The sequence below is a fragment of the Ctenopharyngodon idella genome, chromosome 17, assembly GCF_019924925.1.
Source record: "Ctenopharyngodon idella isolate HZGC_01 chromosome 17, HZGC01, whole genome shotgun sequence".
NCBI lineage: Eukaryota > Metazoa > Chordata > Actinopteri > Cypriniformes > Xenocyprididae > Ctenopharyngodon > Ctenopharyngodon idella.
Genome location: NC_067236.1, coordinates 31553600 through 31580055, shown reverse-complemented (window position 1 = coordinate 31580055; position 26456 = coordinate 31553600). Strand labels below are relative to the sequence as shown.

Genomic DNA, 26456 nt, shown 5'->3' with positions numbered 1-26456 from the left:
CAATAATAGTGCCGTAGCCCCCTCCTCCCCATGTGACATTGTAAATGCAAGTAATGATAGTTAGTAGACATAAATAGACATTATGTACATCTTTACAAACAATGCCACCGACAGAGCTGTACACAGATGGAGAGGAAACATGGGAGATGATGGACAGTGCAGAGAGGAGAGGACCCAAGTTCATTTTAAAAATATTTTTATAATGTACTTATCATTAAATGTTGGTTTGGTTCAAATTTATTTTATTATAAATGTATGGCTATATTACAGCTCTCCCTTAGTGCTCTTGTCTTTTTCACAGTTTGCAGTGTGTGTGTGTGTGTGTGTTCACTGCTTACTGCTCCTAATGTGTGTGCAGTAACTTGGATGGGTTAAATGCAGAGGACAAATTCCAACTTTGGGTCACCATACTTGGCCTTCATGCTGCCATTTCTCCTTTTCCATCTCCAAACCTATTCTGCTCACAGGTGATCGCAGGATAGTGTGTGCCTTCCCGCTTTGTTGCAATTTGCTGATTTTTGCAAAACAACGTCTGTTTTTGCTTTTCAAACACATAGTAGTTTCACTTTAATATGTTGCAGGCTCATTTATTGATAACAAATAATTGATAATAAATAATATTGATGATAATAAATAATATAATAATATTGGTGTTGTTTTCGAAGCTGCAGTTGCTTATTTGTCTTGCGAGAGTTGGCAACACTATCAGATTGTCCATGTGTGTCCAAGGCATTTGTAAAAGTTTTGGACCTAAATCCACTTGAGTTCAAGTGGACCCGTGAAGAACTCTAGTTCCAGCACCTTTGGAGCTTTGACCTCTAAACAGAATTTGCAGTGCAGTAGTCCAGTCATGCAGTGAAGTTTAACTGTTCCTGGCTGTTCTGGTTGGTGTTCGGGTCGTAAAACCCAGTTGTACAGTAATATTACGGTCAAACGGTGGGTGAGCCACTGGAGATTGGTCCAGGAGGATGTTAATGACTAGCAGCTGAAGGCCATTCAATCCAATGGCGAGAGTGAACGTCACAGACGGGTGACGTCACGACCAGGAAAGGATAAATACACATCCGGCGAGACCGGCTTCAGCTCAAACTGCCGAAGCAAATCGATCACAGGGATGCAGGGAGTATGGCAACGCGACGCAGCGTCTCGTTCCCTTTCTCAGGGAACTATGGTTACATACGTAACCTGAGACGTTCCCTTTCGAGGGAACTCGCGCTGCGTCCGATAGGATCGCTTTGGGAACGATATACCAAAACGCCATAATCACAAATACCTGTCTGTGTGAAACTGTGGCACACTTAGGACAGTAACACCGATGATCCTGGAGCTGCGTCCAGGTCAAGGTCATAATATCTCACAAAAGTGAGAGGCGAGGACCAACCGGCCGCATCGCAAATTTCTTGGAGGGAAACCCCTGAAATTAAGGCCTTGGAGGCCGCCATACTCCTAGTTGAATGTGCTCTGACAGCTAAAGGACACTGCTGGCCAGAGACCTCGTAAGCGAGCGAAATAGCCTCAACTATCCACTTGCTTACAGTGTGTTTAGAGGCCGGACGACCCCTGTTATGTGGTCCAAAGCACACAAATAACTGGTCTGCTTTCCTCCACAGGGCAGCTCTGTGGACATATGTGTCCAGTGCTCGCACTGGACACAGTAGATTCAGTTTCTCCTGGTCTGGGGTAAATGGAGGAGGACAAAAAGCTTGCAGCACAATAGGCCTTGGAACATTAGTCAAAACCTTAGGGATATACCCAGGTTTGGGGTAGAGGAAGGCTTTGACCATCCCCGGCGCTAACTCAAGACAGGTTGGGGACACTGAAAGGGCCTTAAGGTCTCCTACTCTCTTAAGGGACAATATAGCAAGAAGGAAGACAGTCTTAAGTGTCAGGAACTTATCTGAGACTGACTCAAGTGGCTCAAATGGAGCTGTAGATAGGCCTTCTAACACAATGGCCAAATCCCAAGCAGGGACCCTCGTGCGCATTGCAGGCCTCAGCCTCTGGGTGCCATGGAGGAAATGAATAACCAACGGGTTCTTCCCGACAGTAGTACCATCCACATGGGCATGGTAAGCAGATATAGTTGAAACATATACTTTAAGTGTAGATGGGGTTAACCCAGATGAGAAGCGGCACTGTAGGAACTCAAGTACTGAACCTATCGGGCAGTAGACTGGATCCAACTGCCGTTCTTGACACCAGGAAGTGAAAAGTTTCCACTTCAAAGCGTATAGTTTCCTCGTGGAAGGAGCTCTGGATTGAAGAATGGTCTCTACAACCTCAGTTGAGAGACCAGCCTCTATGAGTTTGGCCCCCTCAGAGGCCAAACCCACAGATTCCACATTTCTGGACGGGGATGGAGAATTGTGCCCCCCGCCTGAGACAGGAGGTCCCTCCTGATCGGAATCTTTCAAGGTGAGCCATCGAGAAGAGCTATCAGGTCCGAAAACCATATGCGGCTTGGCCAGTGAGGTGCTACTAGCAGTAGACTTATCCCTTCCCGGCGAATCTTCTCCAGAACTTCTGGGAGCAGAACAACTGGGGGAAATGCATACAGACGCAGCCTCGGCCACGCCTGTACCATGGCATCCAGTCCCAGAGGAGCTGGATGTGTGAGGGAGAACCAAAGTGGACAGTGCGTCGTATCCTGAGACGCGAACAGATCCACTTCCGCTTGGCCATAAATCTCCCATATGAGCTTCACCACCTCCGGGTGAAGTCTCCATTCCCCTGGCCTCAGCCCCTGCCTCGACAGGATGTCTGCTCCAATATTCTGAGTCCCTGGAATGTAGATAGCTCTCAAGGAGAGCATCTTCCCCAGAGACCACAGGAGGATCTGTTGCGCCAGTTTGTATAATGGGCGCGACCACAGACCCCATTGTCGATTTATATACGAGACCACCGATGTGTTGTCCGTCCTGACTAGCACATGATGGCCCCTCAGGTCTGGAAGGAAGAACTTCAACGCATTGAAGACCGCCATCATCTCCAGGCAATTTATGTGCCATGAGAGCTGATGAGTCTTCCACAGACCCCGAGCTGAGCGGCCTTCCATTACCGCTCCCCAGCCTGTGAGAGAAGTGTCCGTCGTCAGAGTGACACGGCGACATCGAGCTCCTAACACAGGGCCCTGGGACAGGAACCAATTTTTCTTCCATATGATCAAGGCGTGGAGACAGCGCCGCGTGATCTTGATCATACGAAGTGGGTTGCCCCTCGGGGAGAACCCTTTGGTCCTGAGCCACCACTGTAAGGGTCTCATGTACAGCAGGCCAAAAGGTATCACGTTGGACGCTGCTGCCATCAGACCCAGCAGTCTCTGAAACTGCTTTACAGTGCGTGACTGGCCTAGCTTCAGTTCTTTCATGGCTGATAGAATGGCAGTGATGCGAACTGGAGAGAGACATGCTCACTGAATCCCAAACCACACCAAGAAAAGTGGTCCTCTGTCGTGGAGTAAGCACGCTTTTCTTTGCATTCAGTCTCAACCCCAATTTCTGAATATGTGCGAGAACGACATCTCGATGCCGAACCGCCATCTCCTCTGACTGTGCTAAAATCAACCAGTCGTCGATATAATTCAGGATGCGTATGCCCGCAGCCTGAGCGGGGCCAGTGCTGCATCTACGCATTTCGTGAATGTGCAGGGTGAGAGAGCTAGGCCGAACGGAAGAACCCGAAATTGGTACGCCTCGCCCCCGAAAGCGAACCTCAGGAACTTCCTGTGCTGTGGAAGGATGGAGATATGGAAGTATGCGTCCTTGAGATCTATTGTGACAAACCAATCCTCGGATTTGATTTGAGTCACGATTTGACTTATCGTCAGCATCTTGAATTTTAGCTTTCGTACTGCTCGATTCAGATGTCTTAGATCTAAAATAGGGCGCAACCCCCCATCCTTTTTTGGAACCAAGAAATACCGGCTGTAAAACCCAGACTCCCTGTCGGCAACCGGAACCCTCTCTATAGCCTCTTTTGCTAATAGGGTTTTTATTTCTTGCTCCAACACCAGAGCCTGCTGAGGAAGCACTGACGTTTGCAGCACTCCTTTGAACAGAGGTGGATGGCACCAAAACTGGATTTTGTAACCTTTGTGTATAATCTGCAGGACCCAACGTGAGATATTTTGAAGAGATTTCCACTCTACCAGAAAATCTACTAAGGGAACCAGCCTCTCGAGGCTGGCCTCTGGCGTTTTGTTCACAGCACATTTTTGATGTAAATTTATCCTCCTCAGAGGATGTGACGCAGCGTCGTGTTGTTCTGAACACTGTGTCACTAATTCGGTGGGAACCGCTGCGCCCCGAATCACCAGAGGTGGCGGGGTTGGCAGAACGGCCTCCTGAGGGCCACGAGGTGGAATGGGCACCGTATACTGAGGTGTGTACCGCACCACCCCGTGCGGGGCTGCCCTCAGAAGCCTGACACCCCTGGCGTCAGGACTTCTTCTGCCCAGCCTTCTTCGCCTGAAGCAAAACCCTCAGGTCTGTCTTCGGCTTAGAAGGCTTGGGCTGAGAGTGCCGTCCCGGCCCACCGTGTCTTTGAGGTGGAGCACGAGAAGCGACACTCTCTTTCTGCTGCGCTCGGTATGAGGAGCTATACGGCTGGGGCTGCTCACGCCCAGAAGCCCCAGAGGATGGATGGTGGCATGGTAAATATTTCTTAAACGCCTCCGCTTGCTTCTTAGCTTCCTGGAACCTGTCGACGACTGATGTAACCGCGTCGCCGAACAGGCCAGAAGGCACAAGCGGGGCGTCGAGGAGAAAGGCCCTGTCTTTATCCTTTAACTCAGACAGATTGAGCCACAGGTGCCTCTCTGTCGCCACCAAGGCTGCCATAGACCGCCCAACAGCTCTGGCGGTCTCCTTGGTGGCCCTAAGAGACAGATCTGTGGCTCGACGCAGTTCTCGAACTGCGTCCGGGCCAATCCCCTCCCCGCCATCCAGATCCTTCAGCAGGTCTGCCTGGTATGCTTGCAGAATAGCCATAGTGTGCAAGCATGCACCAGCCTGACCTGCTGCCGTATACGCTTTTCCCACTAACCCTGATGTAGCTTTAAGTGGTTTTGTGGGAAGCGTGGGGGTCTTCAGGGACGACGCTGAACCCGGGGACAGATAGCTCGCAAGCGTCTGTTCAACCCGGGGCATCGTCCCATAACCATATTCTTTCAGCCCTCTTATGTTAGAATAGTGCTTGACATGAGGGCTGAACAAGCGTGATGAATATGGTTTCTTCCATGATCTCGTTAGCTCATCATGCAGATCATGGAAGAATGGCAGACCCCGTGGTGGAAGTGCTTTATTTGATGACAAAAAGCGCTCGTCCAGTTTGCTTTTCGGACGAGCGCCCTGATTCTCGGCTGGCCAATCAATGCTTAGCTTAGACACAGCGCGAGAAAGCACATCCACCAGCTCCTCATACTCAGGGGAAAGTGATGGCGAGTCATCTTCCCCCATATCGACGCTCAGCACATCCAATTCCTCAGAACTAGAGTGCTGACGCGACGAGCCCTCTCCCTGGGCAGAAGAAGCCGCGGGGCGGGCTTACGACACCAGTGAGGGGGCAAGGGATCTGCCAGGTGAAGGCTGAGAAAGAGCACTCATGCCCGTCTCAAGCCCCGCTGACAGATCCATCTGCGAATCCCACGACATCTTTCTCCGCGCCGCCTCGGCAGACGCGGGCCCAGAGCCTTGGGGAACGCTTGCCTGCGCACTTTCCTCGAAAAGTGCGAGGCGGGAGCGGAGCGTCCTTAAAGGAAGCTTTTCACAATGCTCGCATTCAGCCCCCTCGAAGGCTGAAAGAGCATGCTCCGCTCCCAAACACATCACGCACAAATCGTGTGTATCCCCACCCTTCAGGAAACGAGGGCAGGGAGGAGTACACGGTTTAAATGCCTGTGTGTTCGCCATAACTGTATATATATTGAGCTGCACTATATCGGGACAGACAACAATAAATAGACAAGGACAGTTTCACATAGAGCGCTTAGCTGAGGCAGAAAAGCTGAAGCCGGTCTCGCCGGATGTGTATTTATCCTTTCCTGGTCGTGACGTCACCCGCCCGTGACGTTCACTCTCGCCATTGGACTAGTTGACAGACGTGCATCAGACGCTATCACGCTGAGGGCGTTCCCAAAGCGATCCTATCGGACGCAGCACGAGTTCCCTCGAAAGGGAACAGCAAGTGTTGTGGCTACTGCTGCCTTTGTGAAAAATCACTCTTGAAGTCTTGAGGTTTTAATACCAAAAGATACTGTTTATTATCAAAGAAATAAAGTCGAGTTGTATAAAGACAACTGCAGAGTTCGCACTCATATATATATATATATATATATCCATAGAACCACTTACACCTTATGCAGAGTGTAGTTTTACAATTCAGTCTCCTCAGTTATGATAACTATTGACTAAATTAAGTCACCCAGTCTCATTACCAATGACCAGGTTATACAATCACACTCTGGAGGAACATCAGGACCAAACATCTCCTTACAGGTATATTTCTCCAGGTGTATTTTTCCTATTCTTCCGAAAGGAGTAAAAGATCCTGGCTCCCTAATTAAATTAATGAAAATAATTAAAATAACAGTGTTATAAGCGTGAGCGTCCAATAGGTTCAGCCTTGCCTGTGGTTGTCACAGTTATGTAGAGTATATAAAATATAAAACAAACCATGCATTATGGTTTGTTTTAAAATTACTTTTCTATTATCTTGACATCTTAGCAATTCCATTTGTTTAACCGTAGCTAGTAACATTAACATGAACTAAAAACTGAGCAATACATTTTGTTACTGTATTTATTCATCTTTGTTGATGTTAGTTAATAGTGCAGGTCCATTAAATAAAATTAACAGATACAATGTTTAAATGTTGAAATTAATATTAGCTAAGATTAATAAATGCTTCAGAAGTATTTTTCATTGTGTGTTAACTAATGTGGTTAAAGGATTAGTTCACCCAAAAATGAAAACTCTGTCATTAATTACTCACCCTCATGTCGTTCCAAACCTTCAAGTCCTTCCTTCATCTTCGGAACACAAATTAAGATATTTTTGATGAAATCTGAGAGGTTTTTAATCCCTCATAGAAAGCAACGAAAATACCACATTTATGGTCCAGAGAAGTAGGAAAAACATTGTTAAAATAGTCCATGTGACTGCAGTGGTTAATGTTATGACACGATGAGAATACTTTTTGTGTGCAAAAACAAACCTTTATTCAAAATTTTTTTCTCCACCCTGTCAGTCTCCTATCAGTTGAAGCAGTGCAGTGCTTCTGTGTTTACGTCCGAAAGCCGGCTCAGTATTGGCCGACGCTGTTCATGTGAGCAGCACAATGCATGCGTGTGATACTGACGCAGGAGCCAGCCTATACAGAGTCAGCGTTCTGACGTAGAACACGGAAGCGCTGCACTGCATCTACTGCGTAGGAGACTGATATGAGGGTGAGTACTTAATGACAGAAATTTCATTTTTGGGTGAACTAACCCTTTAACTAATTAACATTATGTTACTAACATTATGTAACATTATTATTCAGATTATACCCAGTAAAAACAGTGATCATTACATAGATCATTACATTTCATAGATTAGAAGAATAGAATTAATTTATTAATTTATTTTTCTCTTTTATATATCACACATATAACATTTAGTATTGCGAGAGATATAATATTATGAATTTAAAATGCAATGAATCTGACAGTCCTGTTCCCTCAGCATTACAGATTTTTAGCAGTTGGTGCCACCTCTAGGAAAAGTTGTAGGAAGACTGTAAGTTTATTTAACAATCCCGGGAACAGCTTGAAGTGAATGAAAGGAATGTAAATCACAGAGCTGCTCAGTATGAAGAGAATCACATAGAGGTACTCAATCTGAGGGTCATCAATGATGGGAGCCAGCACCAGGAACACTGCGGCCAGCAACACCAGGATGGGAATAATTATGGGTACCTTGGAAGAGTACACAGAAAGACATTTGTTGAATGTTAACTTGTTTCTCTGTCAAGGTTTATCATGTTATATTGCCCACTGGAAAAGAAACAATGTTACTTTAAAATCCAGTTCAAATAACCAATAAATAAATAGCAAAGGTGGCTGTGAAAATAAATCTGCATTGTTTATCCTTTTTCATTAAAGTAAAACAATTGAAACTCATGTTTTTCTCCAATGCATGTTGGCCATATTATTGGCACCCCTAGAAATTCTTATGAGTAAAATATCTCTGAAGAATATTCCCATTCATATTTACATTTTTTTAGCACACCAGGGTGATGTGTTATTTCTGCAGGTTTACACTTTTCACTGTGCTCACACTGTTGTCAATCACTTGCATGCAGGTTATGCGCTTGCGCAGTTTTGTCCATTATTTCCAGACTTCATTTGATAAGTCTATATTTAAAAAAAAAGAAAAAATGGTAACCTAAAGTGGTAAAATCTAAGGCTATGTTCAGACTGAACAAGTGCTGTGGCCCAAATCCAGTTTTTTTGCTCATATGTGACACTTTTTTTTCTCATGACAGTGTGAATGGCACAAACCACATGGAATCTCATCTTTTCAATTCCAATTTGAGCCACTACCATATGTGGTACTAAATCCGACACAGGTCAGATGTTTTGCAATGCGACCACTGTCTGAACAGTCATATCAGAATTCATGTGACTTTTACGTCACTCTTTTACGTCACTCATCACAATTCTGCGCTCATGGGAGTCACTTGTCAGTGAAGTGAAGGTAGTCAGTGAAGGACAATGGTCCCAGATAGCATGGCGACATTGATACAATGTTGAGTTGTGATCCAAACCATCATTTTGGTTGAGATTCACATGTCAATGTTTAAAGTGTGTTGGATCAGCATTGAAATTTTGATGAAAGTCGACAGCACACATGGGTGGAGACAGTGACATTGAACTAACAGTGATTTGTAGTTGATGAGCACAAAATCATGCAGGTCTGTATTTCTGCAGAACACTAGTGGGTGTTTCTCAATCAGCGGGGCATGTCAGTTCATGATAGGCATTTTCAATTGGTTTACCTGATTTGCTCTAATCCACTGGGGGCTTGGTTTAGGGGTGGGCCCTCATTATTTTAGCAAGTCTATTGAAAAATGGTTGAAAAACACCAATTGTAGTTTGAAAATTTACACTGATTGGTAAATGCCCATTTTGGATCTGCATGTTTACTTCTCAGTAGTCTAACTGATGCTTCCTTATTAGAGAGAAAACACAGGTGCATCCTATACAGAAGTCTGTTTGTTGAACCACCTGACTTCTCTGGGTTTAAAACAATGCTGCATCTTTCTTATTATTTCTATGTTCTTTTGTGCTTGTTATTTGCATTTGATTAATTGTTACTGAATCTAATAAGATATAATTATTTAAAAAGTTATTAAAGTGTTTGAATAAACCATCCATTTTTCTAAATTCTTAAAAAGTGCACGCATCTTGCTTAAGTAATATTTATTAGGAATTTTATGATTAAAGTTCCAACAACATTTCTTGAAGTGCAAATGACATGAACATGAGCAAGAATGTTATACTTTACACATAGCCCATGTATTGCATCTATTACTCAATGCTTGCAGAGCACCTTTCCTTCTTTCCTTTAGTAGGGATGAAGGCAGATGAGGATGGACAATTAAAAAAATGAGAAGCACCCTCCTGATAAATGAGTTGTAGTTGATAGGATTATCACCTGGGATTTGATGCTATCCTGTACCTTATCTCCTACTCCCTCATTACTGCTTAATCAGGTAATCATTCATATTCCTCAATATGTATAGGGTATATGTTGAACGTCACATGACCAAACCAGAAAACTGGTCTCATTGCATCTGCTTGTCAGAGAAAGTGTTAACAGCAGTATGAACTGACGGCATATCTATGGACTTTTAAGGTAATCAGTGAAACTACCTCACATTGTTATGTGTTTTATTCTATTAAATATCTAAATGTTAGTGTGACCCTAACCCTAACCCTAAATATCAATCTGCATATGGGGGGACATCAGTTATGCTCATCTTTGCTCGCTCCTTTTAAGTTATCTTGAATAAAACAGCTAATTTTTTCATGAAGCACATACAAAAGACCTAAACCGGAAGCGATCTGATCTGTTTTACAGAATACGGAAGTTAGACTGAAACACAATCACACAAAAAACTACACCTCATGTTTGAGAGAGTGACTGACATGACTATTTTGTGATATTTAAACAGATTAAGGTCTACATAAGGTGAATCTGCAGCTTTAAAGAAATTTTCATTAAAAAAAACAACAACAAAAAACTTGTTACTTGAATGCTATGCAGTTTCACAGAAAATGAATTATGTAAGAACTATGTAATGAACTATGTAATAGCCATAGTTCAGAGGGGTTTATTCCTCTTCATGAGGAGTTTAGCTCCAACACACCTGTTTTCATTGATCCTAATGACCTTGGTTAGCTGCTTCAGGTGTGTTTAGGGCTGGAGATAAACTTGGGTGGAAAGATTGGATATCTTCCCATAGTGTTATTGAAGTGTTGATAATTAGATTAAATATACACAACTTTAAAAGTATTATAAATATAGTTTGAATATTCTGTGTTTAACAATTTATAAAAAGTGAATCATATTGTGATTAGCATATTTACATTGTTGAATGTGACTGTATGTATGACAACTGCATTGACTTGCTCTTAAGTAACATCATGCTTTCTTTTTCAGATTTCAGAGAACCCGAAGGAAAAGAGGCAGTAGTCTGATGCAAGCCAGAAAAACTGGACCTCTTGTATTTATGATGACAAAAGACTTCTTAAAGTAATGTTATTTTTAACAGCTGTTATCCTTTTGTCCTTTTTGCCCCACTCTTAAAGAATTTAATTTTCTATCTCTTTGTCATTGATTGTGTTAAACAGTTAAATAAAATAAACTGTCTCAATTGCTAGAAAAGTGTCATTTATGTTTTAAAAGATTTTCCTCAAACTTCTGGTCAGGAATTTGTTGACGTAGTGTAGCTGAAAATAATAATAATGTTTTTTCAAAATTAACATCAGATCTCAACATTATTTTATGTTGACATTTCAGTTGTATTTTCAGTGTTTCAACAAAAGTGATTTAAAATAAACATCATATAAATATTGATCATACGATATTACTAATGATTATTTTTGTTAATTTCAATATTGATTAAATGGCAGTGATGTATAATTAGCATTAGAGTAACGATTCACTAACATAATTGATTATTTTTGTTAATTTTAATATTGATTCAACATTGATAATGTAGAATCAATCATAGTGTAATGTTGATTCAACAATATTACCATTGATTATTTTTGTTAATTTTGTAATGTTGATTCAATAGCATTACCATTGTTTTTTTATTCACTATTTTTTCAACATTAAATGCGGGTGCAAACGTGATATTGAACTAACATCAATTCATAATGTTGAAACAATAATATTACCATTGATTTGTGGTTGAAATCTCAACATTGCTTCAACATTAACTGAGGGTTTAAGAGTGATACTAAAGAAACATCACTTTGTAACGTTAATTCAATGCAAACAGAGTTGACGCATCAACACTGACTCAACTTTGTTTCAATGATTACATGCTATCTGGGATGTGTCACAGCTCTATATACAAGCAAAACACTAGGGCTTGTATAATTCTTTAAAAACTCTCTTTTTTGCATCCTCATCGTTGTTTTTTTAAAAATATTGGCTGTGCATAAATTCGCTGGTTTATTACACTATAAATAAATGTATAATCACTTACTTTAATGTTCATGTTTACTTCTGTATTACAGCGCGCAGCGTGATGTCTTTTTATCGCTCTTTTGCACATATGGGTCAGTTCAGGACCATGATCTGTTCACGCTGGAATCTGATACTGGCCACATTTAAAACAACAATGTGAACAGCTATACAAAAATATCGGATCTAAACAATAATTTGGAATTAAGGCTTGCAGTGTGAACATAGCCTAAATTAACTGGTTTTATTCAAGTCAAAAATAGTATTTAACATCACTGATTAAAATCTAAATACATTTCATTTTATATCAACAAAACAGGTTTACCTGGGTTAAATCAGGTTAAAACAGCTCTTTAAGTTAACAATTGCAGGTTTCCACTTTAAAAAGTCATATCTTGGCTGTTCTACAAACAAGTAATTCATGTTGGGTGCAAGGCTGGAAGATCCTCAGATACTTTGATCTTCTGAGATACAGACAATACAAAGACAGTGTTTAGCATTCAGGCATCTGTCTCCATAACCCACTGAGTGTAGATGCTGGAAAGCTTCTTTCTGTCCTGTCCTTCCTACACATTTGTCCCATCTCACCCACTTCCTTCTTTTACCCTTTCTTCCCTTTACTTAGTTTACTCAAAATGGTTATATGCAAAAGCCCTGCAACCAAATAATGAACTGGAAACAACTTAAAATGCAGTAACTTGTGAGCAGAAGTACCAAGAAAAGGCAGAACAATGCAAGATGCCTTCAGTCACTATTTTTCAGGACAGTGGTCCATACATGAGTACCTTCAGGGAAAATCTTCCATTGTGAAGCATGTAACCATCTAAAGGCTTTTTGCCCAGTACAACAGATGATTTGAATTTCCCTCATTCAGGTAAACACAATAACACATATTTGCAATGAATGAATGAATGGGTTAATGAATGAATGGATCAGGAATGGGTGTTCTCACCGTAATTGTCCGGGGAAGTTCAGGTTTCTTGATTTTTAAATACAGAAGACCTGATAATGTCATCCCATAGAAGAACCAGGCAGTAAAGCTAGAAAACAAATGGAATAATGTTAGAGAAACAATTCTGGCCAATTTCCAAGCCTAAAACAGTTTTTGCTAAAAGGAGATTCGGATTACCATGGCCCAAATTAAAATTTTCCAATAAACTTCAGAACATGCTTATGCTCATGTGATCAGGGTTGCATTAATGCACATGCTTCCATGAGCTGAAGCTTCTGTTTTTCTTAAGAAAATTATTTTAAAGTATGTGTTAATGACTGTTTTATCTGAGTTTTGTTGAATCTGTTATTTCTTTACTGTGTTAACTGTAGTATGGTGTGATTGTATTAGCATGTCTGGTAAAATCAGAATGACTAAGCTGTTTAAGACTACCTTCAAGGTGATCGGAATTCAACAGAAACTGCTTCAAGACATTTTTAAAGAATGCGTCATTAAAAAAATTAATATTATTTTTATGTCTTTGTTTTAAATGTTTGATGGAGTACTAAGATATGCATGTCAATGTGATGTGTGGCACCTATGTGGCAACTAATTTTTCTAAGAGATGAGTAAAACTGAACTGAACTAATGCAGAAAGGTTATGCAAAATCAGGCACTATACCTGAAGAAGTTGATTATGGCCTGGAAGTCTCCCGGAATGAGAACAATAAGAGAAATGATTGTGTTGAAAATGAGGGCTGGAGAGGGAGTACGCCTGCGCATGTGAGCCATGGCCAGGATGTCTGGCTGAAATAAAAGGAACATTTTTGATCATAATGTTTTACATTTCAAACATAACTGAACATTAAACATTAACAGGCCTTTCCCTTCACTCAAAAACACATAAAATAACACTTAATTTTAACATTTACTCATGATTTAGCCATATGCAAAGCATGCTGAGAACTAAAAAACCTCTGCCCAGTTTCAGTTAATGCAACAAAAATCATTCATGTAAACCCAACACAAATTAAGTAAACTTTAATTTTAAATGACTGAACTCAATGAAATTAAGTTAGGACAAAATGTATAACAATTGTGTTGCTTTAGCTCATTTCAATTAAGTCATTTGAACAAGCAGCAAAAAATATTTCTTTTCAACATGTAAAACCATGGGTTTTAGAAAAATACATTCTTTTTTTTTATTCAATCATCATTTTAAAATCACAGAGGCTTATTTAAGACTTATTGATATAGTTAGGGGTCCAAGCACAAAAGGTGCTGGAAACCAGTTGTGCATTTATAATGTTACTAAAGATTTCTATTTATTAAAGGTGCTCTAAGCGATGTCACGCGTTTTTAGGCCAAAACATTTTTTTGTCACATACAGCAAACATCTCCTCACTATCCGCTAGCTGCCTGTCCCCTGAACACACTGTAAAAAAAACGCGGTCTCTGTAGTCGCCACAAGCTCCAAAAACGGCAACAAAAACAAACTGGTGCAGTCTGGACCACGAAGCATAATAAACAGTGCTCCAGCCAATAACCGACAAGAATGATTTGGGGGTGGAGTTTTGGGGTTAAAGAATGCGTTACTATCAACAAACTATTTTATCATTTATCTAGACTTCTAATTAAAACATACTTTTTTATTTAAAAGTACATCAATTTACTCACAATGAGCGTGAAGTAGTTGGTTGAGCCATCGTTACCACAGCAGCGTCAATACGCAAGCTACTTCCATTTTAAATGCGCGTTCATGACTGTTTCAGGAATCACGGAGGGGAGGAGGAGGAGGAGGAAGGAGGGTCTAGCTAGCCTCTGTTTTGTTTGACAACACTTCGAACGTCAACAGGAAGTTACTCCACCCAGGATCGCTTAGAGCACCTTTAAAAACTTAAATGTAATAAATAAATGTAATAAATGCAAATAAATGTTTTTCATAAATGCTATTCATCAAAGAATCCTGAAAAAAGTATCACCATTTTCACAAAAATGCCAAGCAGCACAGCTGTTTTCAACATTGATAATAGCAAGAAGAAATATTTATTGAGCAGCAAATCATCATATTAGAATGATTTCTGAAGGATCATGTGACACTGAAGACTGCAGTAATGATGCTGAAAATTCAGTGTTGCCATCACAGGAATAAATTAAATTTTTAAACTGATATATCGTATTATCATATACCGGCACATGTCTAGCATAAACCCGTGTTTGCTCTGTCTCGCACTTGTTAATGTTGTATCGTTTGAAAACAAATACCGGAACGCAAATTTGTTTAATAGTTAACTTTTTAATAGTTAACAATGTCCAAAGGTCTTTGTGGCAATTATTAATGAATTATGCATTTAATTATATTTAAAAGGCAATTTATCAATATTAAAAACTAATTTGCCCCACTTTTCCTGAAACCACACTAATATTTTTGATTATTAAAATATAACAAAGTGTGAAGAATTCTGCATTACAGTCAAACTACTGATTTGACTCCCCTACTATTTTCAGTCATTTTCAAGGCAATTCTTCTTACCATGTGTCCCTCTCTTGCTGCTACGTAACACACTCGTCCTCCACTGAAAAAAGATCCATTTAGAGAACCAAAGGCTGAGAATGCTGCAACAACGGACATCACCCATCCCCATCCTCCCAATACTTTATTCCTTTCACAAGAAACAAATAAGTGCTTACACATCATAAAACAAAAAATTTTTTAATGGGTTTGAGTACATCACGCTAAATCACACAATTATATTACCTAAAAAGATATATTGAATAGCACTCAGAACCTTACCCCCAAGTGACAGCTACTGCACTGGATGAAATCATCTCTGTGGGTGTCATAACAACCAGATAACTGACATTGACTAGTAGGTACAGAATCGTTACCATGGGAATAGCAATCATCAGGGCCCTTGGCAGGTTCACCTGAAAGACAAAATCACTTTATAAATGAGATTATTATAGTGATAAACAACACAATTTAGCAGTTTTATGAGATATATCCACATTTATCACCTTAATCATATAATGACATTCTTACTTGATTTTAATACTTCATCTGCTATGTCAACACTGTCAAAATCATAACATTGCAGAACTTAATCTCACCTCTGGTCTTTTCACCTCCTCAGTAACATTGTTTAAGTTGTACCACCCAGAATATGACCACAGGCACTGATATAGTGCCATTCCAATGGTACTAATGCCAAGCTTTGTGTCTGCAAAGGCACTTTCTAGATTGGAGAGGCTTCCATAGTTTCCCTGTACAAGTGTTACTATTCCTCCAATAGCTATTATCATTAGACCTACAAATTTGACCACCATAAAGACCACCTGAGTAGCCATGGTAAAACGTACATTTAGCATGTTGATAGTTGCAATCACCAAAATACATGTTGCGGCGATACACTTTACCACTAGTATGGGTGGTGTACAGCTTGGATAAAACGGTGCCACAACATACTTAGCAAAGCTCAGAGAACCAGCTATAGTCGCAAATGGCCTCATCACAAACATGGTTGTAAAGACCACAAAGAATGCAGGACAAGGTCCATAAATTCGCAGGATATAGATGTAGTTGCCCCCTGATTCTCTGATAATGGTTCCCATCTCAGCATATGAGAAAGCAGCAAACATGCATACTATACCACACACTGCCCAGACGATCAAGCTCGCCCCTGAACTCCCAACGTACACCAGTACAAACTGTGGAGACATAAAAATTCCTGAACCTATCATGATGCCTGCAACCAAAGATACAGCACTGGTGAGCCCCAATTCCCGTCTTAGAGTCAGCTTTTCGTTTTTTACATTTTTCATTGTGCTGAAATGTCGTGCCTCAGAGCTTTGATTCTGAAGAGGATGAAATGAAGAAAGAGAAATGCTTCAACAAGATCAAAGTTCTTGTTCAATATTAACTACACTGGCAGCACAAGTTGTCATGGCTTCACAATTTATTGGATTTACAAATAGACTGTTATCTTCTTGCAGATATATATGTGCTGTCTGATGAATAACATTGTTTAACCTCTGTCATTTGTTGTGCCAATGAACACAGTTTCTAGAATTTTACCTGATAATTCAGCAGCGTGTACATTTAGAAAACTCTATGCTAGACAACACATTTAACATAATTCTGTTGTAGGACAGTTCAACTGCTATGAAATAAATCATCAAGCAACAGATCTGTCTAATCATTTCTAAAAGATTGCACCACACTGAAATGAGTTTCATGAGTGATCTGAATAAGGATAAAGACATGCTTCATGAATTTAATTTATCAGTATTTTAATTATATATATATATATATATATATATATATAAATTTAATATTCTTTTTTAATAATCTGATATTATATAGGAATAATGTGTTTGTTAAAGAATGGCATTTGTTTATTTCAATTATTTAATACGTATATTTTGGCACTTATTGCAACAACTGAATAAAAATTCTCTGGTTGGAATATATTATTCAGTTTAGCAGTAACGCCTTTACCTTCAGTAGTACGCCTTTCTTTACTAGTGGTTTAAAATTTATCTTTTCTAATCTTTTGGCCACTTCCTGTTTTCCCAGATCTTTTGGGTTTGGGCTAAATTCCGAGCTCGGAGCCTCCCCTGGGACAGCACACCAGAAACGCTTATTTTACTCTTTTACTCTATTCAATCATTTGTAAGTGTGAACTCGTGAATACAACTGCCACAGGTAATAGGACATTATTTTCTTATTTATTTTCAAAGATTCATTTTTGGCGTTTTTGCTTTCTTATTATGAGGACAGGAAGAAGACAGGAAGCAGAGTGAGAGAGGGACAGGGACGGGATCGGGAAAGGTCCAAAAGCTGAAACTCAAAATCTAGTCACCCGAGCTGGCTGTCAGCCCACAAGGCTATCAGTGCAAACGATAGGACATTATATTCAACTTGACTGCAATGTTTTATTCTCCATCATTCAATGCATATTGCCTATACATAAATGAACATTTATGTTATGTCATCGCAGATTAAAATCTATAAATCAAAATTTTTATTGCATTTATGAAGAAAAGGTTCAGCACCCAAGGCTTTATATTCCCTCAATGGTGTCAGTGTCTTTGGGCAGATTGCTGAGGCGAATTTCCAGCAATGGCCATTTTAGGATTGTTTGTGATTTGGTCTTAGTGACTCGGGAGTCCTCTTGACTACTCCTAACTTTTCATGGATTTAGGAGGTTTTTTTAGTGCTAAAATGCTTTGTGAAATACTCTTAGGCTGCTTTCACACTGTCAGTCCAAATCTGATTATTTGTGTATCTGATTGGAATCTGATCTAAAAAGATTGACTGTCATTAAGATTGATTACATAAGAATGTAGATCGAAACGGATTTGTAAAAATCACATTCCATGTGATTTTTTGCCATTCACACTAAATCTGATCGGATTACAATCAGATATGCTCAAAAATTTGGACTGACAGTCTGATTGTAGCCTTGGTGTAAAAATTTAGGCCCCGTCCACACGAAGCCAGATCTTTCCTTATCCATTTTTTTTTTTCCTCGTCTCAAGGAATATCTGCATACACACAAAACCGCTGCGTATACACCTAAATGTGTCTCCCTGTGAACGGGGCCTTAGGAGTCCCAAAATAGGACTCACACGCCCCTTATTTTTAAGAGTTTCTCCTAAATTGGCAAGTTACGAGCTACTTTTAGCCTTAAGAAGTTTTGTGAATACGGCCCCTGACGTGTTAAATAAGGAAGGCATACCAAATGTGCAGAGCAACCCCACAAACGATAGGCAGGCAAGGGCCAAATACCAATAAGCAGTCCCAGAATAATCCATATTGAGTGAACAGGCCAGGGTAAACAGGTGTGAGTCATACACATATAAACAGCCCAGGAATAATTTGTAATCAAGAACAGGCAAGGGATCAGCTTGCTCAGTGCTACATATAGCCCAAGGCTGATGAGCTAACAAGCCACGGGTGTGTAAGAGAATTAGTATTCAGGTGTGGGAGAGATATCTGGTGGTGCTTACCAAATTCAGCCTGGTGGATGGACTTTATAATGATATTGCTGAAGCAGAGTGTTAGAAAAAAATATAATTATCATCAAACAGTGGAAAAAGTGGAATAAATGTAATAATGTGGAACTGCCTGGCAGCCTCAAAGTCTAAATTGCAATCAGGGTGGACCAATGTATCAAATTAAGTTGGCTTGAGAAAGCAAGATGCAGAGTTATGGGCTTTATTTAACAAAACAATAAACAAACAAAATTACCCCGTGGGGGAAAACTCGACCGTTAGATGACGAACTGGCACAGGACTACAAACACAAGGAAAATAAATAGGAGAGTAAACAAAGCAGGTAACAATTAAGGACAGGGGCAAATACACCAAAAATCAGATAACAAGAAGGGCAAGCTTAAGACAAAAGACAGGAGAGCACATGACACATAGAAACAAACATGACATATATGTTTGTGCTCCATGTGCTCAAACAAAACATGACACAAACACGCAACCAGTGAGAGCTCTCACTGACTTAATGTCCACAAAAAACATTACAACATGAAAGCATGCGGCCGATGAAAAACATGAGCCACGTGCTACACAACACAAGACAAAACAAGAAAGCATGCAGCTGTTATAAACACAAACTGCATGCTACACAGAACACAGCGAACGGGCGAACTCGAAAACGGCACGATCGAACGACGAGAGCAGAGCACACGAGAACGAGCAAATGCTTACAAACACATTAAATGAATCCCCCGAACCCCGATACAGAACTGAAACCAAACTAGACGCAGCTAACAAATTTTGGTTCCTAGAACATTAGTTTTGGGTTCTTTTTTAATTTTTGTTTTTGGTTAGCCAGGAAAGTTTTCTTAACAGAAATAGAATGTTAGTTTTTGGTTTGTAGATTGTTATTCTAATTCTGTCAGGACCACTATCGTCAAATATGATTGACAATTAGCATACAGTTTAGATTGGCGGTATGGTTCCATTCTGGGCAAGAACTCCCTCCGCATCCATGCAGCTTAGCATTGATAAGAGCATTGATACCCCCTAGGGTAAACAGAGCAGAACCAACATAAATGTATTGGAGATATTATTAATGTTTAATAATTTAATGTACAACATAATGCAAGAATTAGTCTGATTCGAAGGGGAATCAGAAGGCCAAGTCCTGACTGGACAAGAGGAGGAGCTGGGGATGGAGGAGGGTAATTAGCTCCTGAGCAATACAATACATTAAAATAATATGGTAAGAAATACCAGTTTGCAATATCAAGCAGCATAATGAGCTTTTTGTACAGCTAAAAATAACTAGAAGCGAATGACTCCGGAAGCCAAACACATCAAATGGCCACGCCCGCTCTTATATGAAAAATAAGGTGGATAGGTAGATGTAGATCAGCTGTGAGTCAGCTGATGCAAGCTTGACTGACATGACCTGCCAGAACTAACACTACACTTGACTTGAAGACGAAGTCAGGTGACACAACATTGTGCGTGATCAACTCTATAAGCAACGCCTGTGTGAAAGCGTCACCAGATTCACTTGTCTAAAGAAGCCATGCAGGCGTACTTGAAGTATGACACCGCAACGCAGCATCTCGTTCCCTTTCTCAGGGAACCGGGTTATATACATAACCCAGAGACATTACCTTTTGAGGGAACATCAATGCCGCGTCATGGTTCTGATGCTATGGGAACGACAATACCCATGCCGCCATACTGAGAGGATGCCTGCATCACAGGTTGTAAACACGAGGATGTTTTATGCTCTATAATTGTCACAAACTGGCTTGACTTTATAATCCACAACAAAAATGATTTACGCAGAAGGATGATAAACTTATATTACATATCGCATAACCACTAGGAACCAGTCATCACCAGGATTACTGAGGGTATACACTGGATAAAGAGGTGCAGGTGATTAGTTGACACTGAGATTAACCAGGGTATCTATGGAAACATAGACAGCAATGCAAGCACAGGAAACAGGAACTAAAAACTATACAGGAGCTATACAGTTTGAGAGGGGTTTTATGGGTTTAACTATTTTTGGTCACATAGTTCCCATACAACTTTTTTGCATAATGCACCCTGCTCCTGATATACATCCACTGACTAAAGGCCTGTTCGCACCAATATTCAGTGTCAGACCAATGTGAAAAAAAATGAAGACTAGCTGAATGAAATCATCAATCCCTCAATTCACAGCACGAACATGAAGTTCAAGGAATAGATCGAAAACGCCCGCTCTGCTCCACTCAATCCACTGCAGAAATGCATCATTAAGAATCCATCTCCATAAAAAAAATGTTGCATTGAAGAGCAAATGTTCATGTCAGTCGCTAGTCATAAAAATCTTTTACAAATATTACCACATACATGCACTTACAGATTCATTGTAAAATGAATTCTAGTTTCACAGCATGATGCTGCATCTTATCCCTTGATTTGCAAAATGCACTGTATATTTTAATTTTTATATATTTTAAATATGAGCTATTTATATGTCTTTCTTTTTTGACACTTTGTGTGCAAAACTATAAAACGTCAGCTTACTTGCTCTTGTCAGTGTGACAAACATTGAGGGCATAATTACCTCAGGATGATTGATCTCTTCAGTAACATGGTTTAAAGTGTTCCAGCCATCATAGGACCACAAACACTGGTAGAATGCTATTCCTATGGGTCTGATGCTCAGTTTGGTCCCATCGAAGGAGTTTTGGAGGCTGTTGGAGGTGTCCCCTTGAATAAGTAGCACAATTCCTCCAATCAAAATTATTATAAGTGCCAGCACCTTCATAGCCGTGAATAACACTGTGACTGTGATGGAGGAGCGCACATTCAAGCAGTTCACAACTGTCAATCCCATAATCACTAGGGCTGCCAAACATTTCACTGCTCCATTTGGTGGTAGGCAATCATCATAGAAAGGTGCAAGGGCATTTTGGGCAAAGATGAGTGCCCCTGCAATCATGCTAGCTGGTCTCATCACAATGTTACTAGTGAAGGCACATATAAAGGCCATGATATTGCCTGAAGTGCGCAAGATGTAAATATACTCTCCTCCAGACTCACGAATAATAGTTCCTAATTCAGCGTAGCACAAAGAAGCTAGCATGGCCAACAATCCACTAGCAGCCCATATTAACAGACTAGCACCTGGACTCCCAACGTAAAGCAGAACATACTGAGGAGACATGAAGATTCCAGAACCAACCATGACCCCTGCAATTAGAGACACTCCACCCAGCAGCCCTACTTCAGTCTTCAGTTTTAGCTCATCAGGTGACCTGTCCTTTTCATTTGCCATAGTGGAGAAATGCAGGCTATGACTTAGATCTCTTTGAACTGACTTCAAATGGACAGCATGAACAGGACAAAGTAACAAACTTAAAAATTTAAAGAGGTAATCATTACTGGTTTGCGGTCAATGTGAGACTGCATTTGGACTTAGAGCAGTACTGGAGGTCACAGTAATAAGGATCAGATCATGCTGGTCTCTGGCTATTCATTTATCTTTTCCTGACTAACATTCTTTAGCTTAACGTATGATAAGGAAAACAAGTTCATATTAACTTTTTTATAGAAAGTTTGCAGTAGGGTTGGCACTATTTTTTAATATTCCTACAAGCCAATGTGTTCAAGAATTAGAAGGAATAAATCAATAAATAATACAAAAAATAATAAATATAGCTGCGAGCAGCAATTATCGGGGTTCAAGCGCTTTAAAGGGAACCCTGGGTATTAAGACTTGTATGGCTTAATGTAACGTAAATGATGTCTCTTACTGAAATATGTAGTAGAAAACCCATGAAAGATTTACGTTATTTAAAAAATCCATGACATATTTTGGACAATGGGGGTTGCCATTTTGTTTACGTGCACAGTGCATTCTACATTGATGATGTCAAATGGTTGCACTCGGAATATAATATATGATGCCACATTGTGCGGCTTTTGGTTGTAATTTTCAGTCGATGAGCAACAAGAGAAACGATGCAAGTCTTCACTGCTTTACTAGTGATAAGAAGAGAAAAGAATGGGAAGTTGTGAAGAATGTGGATGAAAATCTTCCTAAAGACCCACGCCTTTGTTCTCTCCACTTAAGCTCTGAAGCCTTTTAAAGGATTAGTTCACTTCTGAATGAAAATTTCATGATAATTTACTCACCCCCATGTCATCCAAGATGTTCATGTCTTTCTTTCTTCAGTCGAAAAGAAATGAAGGTTTTTAAGGAAAATATTCCAGGATTCTTCTTCATATAGTGGAATTCACTGGGGTTCACTGGGTGGAAGGTCCAAATGTCAGTTTCAGTGCAGCTTCAAAGGGCTCTACGCAATCCCAGACGAGGAATAAGGGTCTTATCTAGCGAAACGATCGATCATTTTCTGAAAAAAAAAAAAAAAATTATATACTTTTTAACCACAAATGCTCGTCTTGCACTAGCTCTGCGATCCACACACTGACGTAATTGTGTTACAAAGGTCATGCGTGATGTAGGCAGAACTACCAATCCAGTGTTCACAAAGTGAACGTGCAAAGATTTAGCCAAACGCCCTTTACAAAAAAAAAGGTAAAACAATGATATCGGATGATTTTGGATTTGGAGATAATTAGATGAATGTTTTCGCCTTACTGCAGTACTTTCTCCTACGTCACACGTGACCTTTCAACGTAATGCGTGGCGCATCGCAGAGCAGTGCAAGATGAGCATTTGTGAATAAAAAGTATATAAATTTTTATTTTTCTAAAAAAATTACCAATCATTTCACTAGATAAGACCCTTATTCCTTGTCTGGGATCATGTAGAGCCCGTTGAAGCTGCACTGAAACTGCAGTTTGGACCTTCAACCCGTTGAACCCCAGTGAAGTCCACTATATAGAGAAGAATCCTGGAATGTTTTCCTCAAAAACCTTCATTTCTTTTCAACTGAAGAAAGAAAAACATGAACATACTGGATGACATGGGGGTGAGTAAATTATCAGGAAATTTTCATTCAGAAGTGAACTAATCCTTTAAGGCCTTTAAGCACATGCCTAAAAAGGTATAATGTTTTAATTAGCAAGCCTGTAACCATCGCGATCATAGATGGAAAAGACCATTTACAGCCAATACAGGCAATTTAGCAGCGGTCCTAGAAACAAATTTGCTCAGAATGAGGAGTTCTACCATGTGTTATGAATGTTGTAGGCGTGTGCGAAAAATCGCATGATATACAATCCTTTATGCACGTGAAAAACACAAAGGTGCCCTCCAGTGGCTGTTTACTTTCGAATTTCTCGCAGGTTATGTTACAGCTTATCTTACTATACAATCAATCAATTATTGTAATTTTCAACCAATAATCAATAAAAGTCTGTTTTCTAACAATTTTTTTTTTCATGTGTGTTTTTCACTCAATATTGGTCAACACTGTTATAAATATACTGTTATAAAAACTTTAAACATTCTGTTGACTATACATAATGTTGCATCTACATGTCAACTAACTCTCATTAGAGTACTAGTTGAGTATTAGTAGACTTTTAAGGGTAGGATTAGTGTTAGTAGAACAAGTTTACATGTTCTTGCCAAGTTACTTAGTCAGTAGAATGTCTGTTGGGAGACCATCAGATAGCAGATATAAAGCAGACAGCCTACTTATACTCTAATGAGAGTTAGTTGACATGTAGTGGCAAAGTTACTTATAGTCAACAGAATGTGTAAAGGGGTGCTACCAAGATATAAATTGAGCTTATAAATACATGAACACAGAGAACCTTTTTTTTAAAAAAAGAAAAAAAGAGCACTGTTCCAAAGAGCTTTATTTAATAGAAACTTAATTAATGTTTGAAAGATTTACTATACAGTCACCAGCCATTTTATTATAGGTACACCTGTTTGACTGCTCATTAACGCAAATATTCAGTCAGCCAATCACATGGCAGCAACTCAATGCATGTAGACATGGTCAAGACAAGACAAGTTCAAACTGATCATCAGAATGGGGTAGAAAGGTGATTTAAGAGAACGTGCCATGGTTGTTGGTGCCAGACGGGCTAGTCTGGCACCAATAACCATTGAGTGGCAGTTCTGTTGGTGAAAATGCCTTGTTGAGGTCAGAGGAGAAAGGCCAGACTGGTTTGAGCTGATAGAAAGGCAACAGTAAATCAAATATCCACTCATTACAATCGAGGTCTGCAGAAGAGCATCACTGAACGCACAACACGTCAAGGCTTGAAGCTGATGAGCTACAGCAGCAGAAGACACACAAGAACAGCAAATTGATGCTACAATTAACACTGTCTCACAAAAACTGGACAATAGAAGATTTAAGAAACATTCCTTGGTCTGATGAGTCTGGATTTCAAAATCATGGATTTATCCTGCCTTGTATCAACGGTTCAGGCTGCTGGTGGTGTAATGGTGTGATGTGATATTTTATTGGCACACTTTGAGGCCCTTAGTACCAACAGAGCATTGTTTAAATGCCACAGCCTACCTGAGTACTGCTGCTGACCATCCCTTTATGACCACAATGTACCCATCTTACTATGGCACCTTCCAGCAGGATAACGCGCAATATCACAAAGCTCAAATCATCTCAAACTTGTTTTCCAGAACATGACAATGAGTTCACTACATTCAAATGCCCTGTTGAAAAAAAGGCATGTTTTGAAGCATGGCAGCTGGTTTGAGCTGGTTTATGCTGGTCCTGAGATGGAGCTTGTTGATTAGCACCAGTTTAGGACCAGCACTTGACCAGCTTAAACCAGCTCATGACCAACTAAGGACCAGCCTAAACCAGCTCAAACCAGCTGCCATGCTTCAAAAGATACCTAACCAGCATATTGTTACAGTTCACATTTCCCATGATCCTCCCTGTTCCACACCTGAATGCACTTCATCATCATCTCTCCCGCTCTCCCTGGATTCCCTGCACCTGTTCACTGTCATCCTTTTTTATACAATAAAGAAAATTCTAATGAAATTAAACATTTTTGTGACCAACTGCTTAATTTTAAAGTGTAAATGTTGCTGTTTTAAAAACTAATGACAGGTGAAGTTGTGGCACGTTTTGTCTGATGTCTAATCAGTGATCAGATATCTAGGATGATGTGCATTTGTATTGTTTGTGAACGCTAAATATAATATGTATCATAATTAATCTACAAACTATTAGGATATAATTTTATTATGCTTGAATATGTCATTGCTGTTGACAGTTATACTCTGGTTCATCTGTGAGTGTGAGTGCCGTCCATAGTGCTGAATGCAGTACACACTCAATTCAGTGACTTTGATCTACTGGCATGAATTATAAAAGAACAAATCATGACAGTTTATGACATCTGCAGGATGCTGCTAGATTGTGATATTAAGTGATTCATTCTCATCTTCATTCTGCAGGGAAGCTGTTTGGATGATGGCTGGACTGGAATTTCACAAATATCTGTGTCTCTTACCAACAAGATGGAGCTGATTTGAAGTGAAGACATCTGACACCATGCATGATGACGTTGAGAATGAATTTCATCATTATTTTGTGTCTTCAGATTGTGTCATCAGCTACACGCATTGATCTGAGAGATAAAGCCCTCTATAAGTCCTTAAGGGTCGTGACCTCTGACAGTCTTCAGGGCAGATCCCTCCTGGACATCGATAAACACTACAACTGGACGAATGTGTCAGCAGTTGAGGGTGAGTTGAACATCTGCATCTTTACTGTGTCTGTGATCCCAGAGGAACATTTTATTTAAATAATTAAAATAAAAATAAACAGAAGCCTGTATGTAGAGAAAGTCT

General features: G+C 40.0%; 1 protein-coding gene across 2 annotated transcripts; it reads right to left on the bottom strand.

Annotated features, from left to right (window-relative positions):
* Positions 1-6780: 6780 nt before the first annotated feature.
* Positions 6781-22008, bottom strand: zmp:0000001267 (b(0,+)-type amino acid transporter 1). Of its 2 annotated transcripts, none has more exons than XM_051868145.1 (6): positions 21267-22008; positions 15465-15598; positions 15204-15333; positions 13353-13477; positions 12692-12779; positions 6781-7955 (listed from the first exon to the last, which is right to left on the bottom strand). In XM_051868145.1, exons 1-6 carry the CDS (start codon positions 21978-21980, stop codon positions 7725-7727), a joined length of 1422 nt encoding a protein of 473 aa, XP_051724105.1. In that variant the 5' UTR covers positions 21981-22008; the 3' UTR covers positions 6781-7724. The 2 variants fall into 2 exon arrangements, with proteins under 2 accessions (XP_051724105.1, XP_051724106.1); XM_051868146.1 differs by lacking the exon at positions 21267-22008 and adding an exon at positions 15782-16522.
* Positions 22009-26456: the final 4448 nt, after the last annotated feature.

Excerpts from the sequence above, each read along its gene's own strand:
- zmp:0000001267 (XM_051868145.1), bottom strand. The coding sequence starts at position 21,980 with ATGGCAAATGAAAAGGACAGGTCACCTGATGAGCTAAAACTGAAGACT. Across the intron at positions 12,780-13,352 it reads GCCATAATCAACTTCTTCAG|CTTTACTGCCTGGTTCTTCT; the intron begins GTATAGTGCCTG and ends TTTGTTTTCTAG. Across the intron at positions 7,956-12,691 it reads AACTTCCCCGGACAATTACG|GTACCCATAATTATTCCCAT; the intron begins GTGAGAACACCC and ends TACTCTTCCAAG.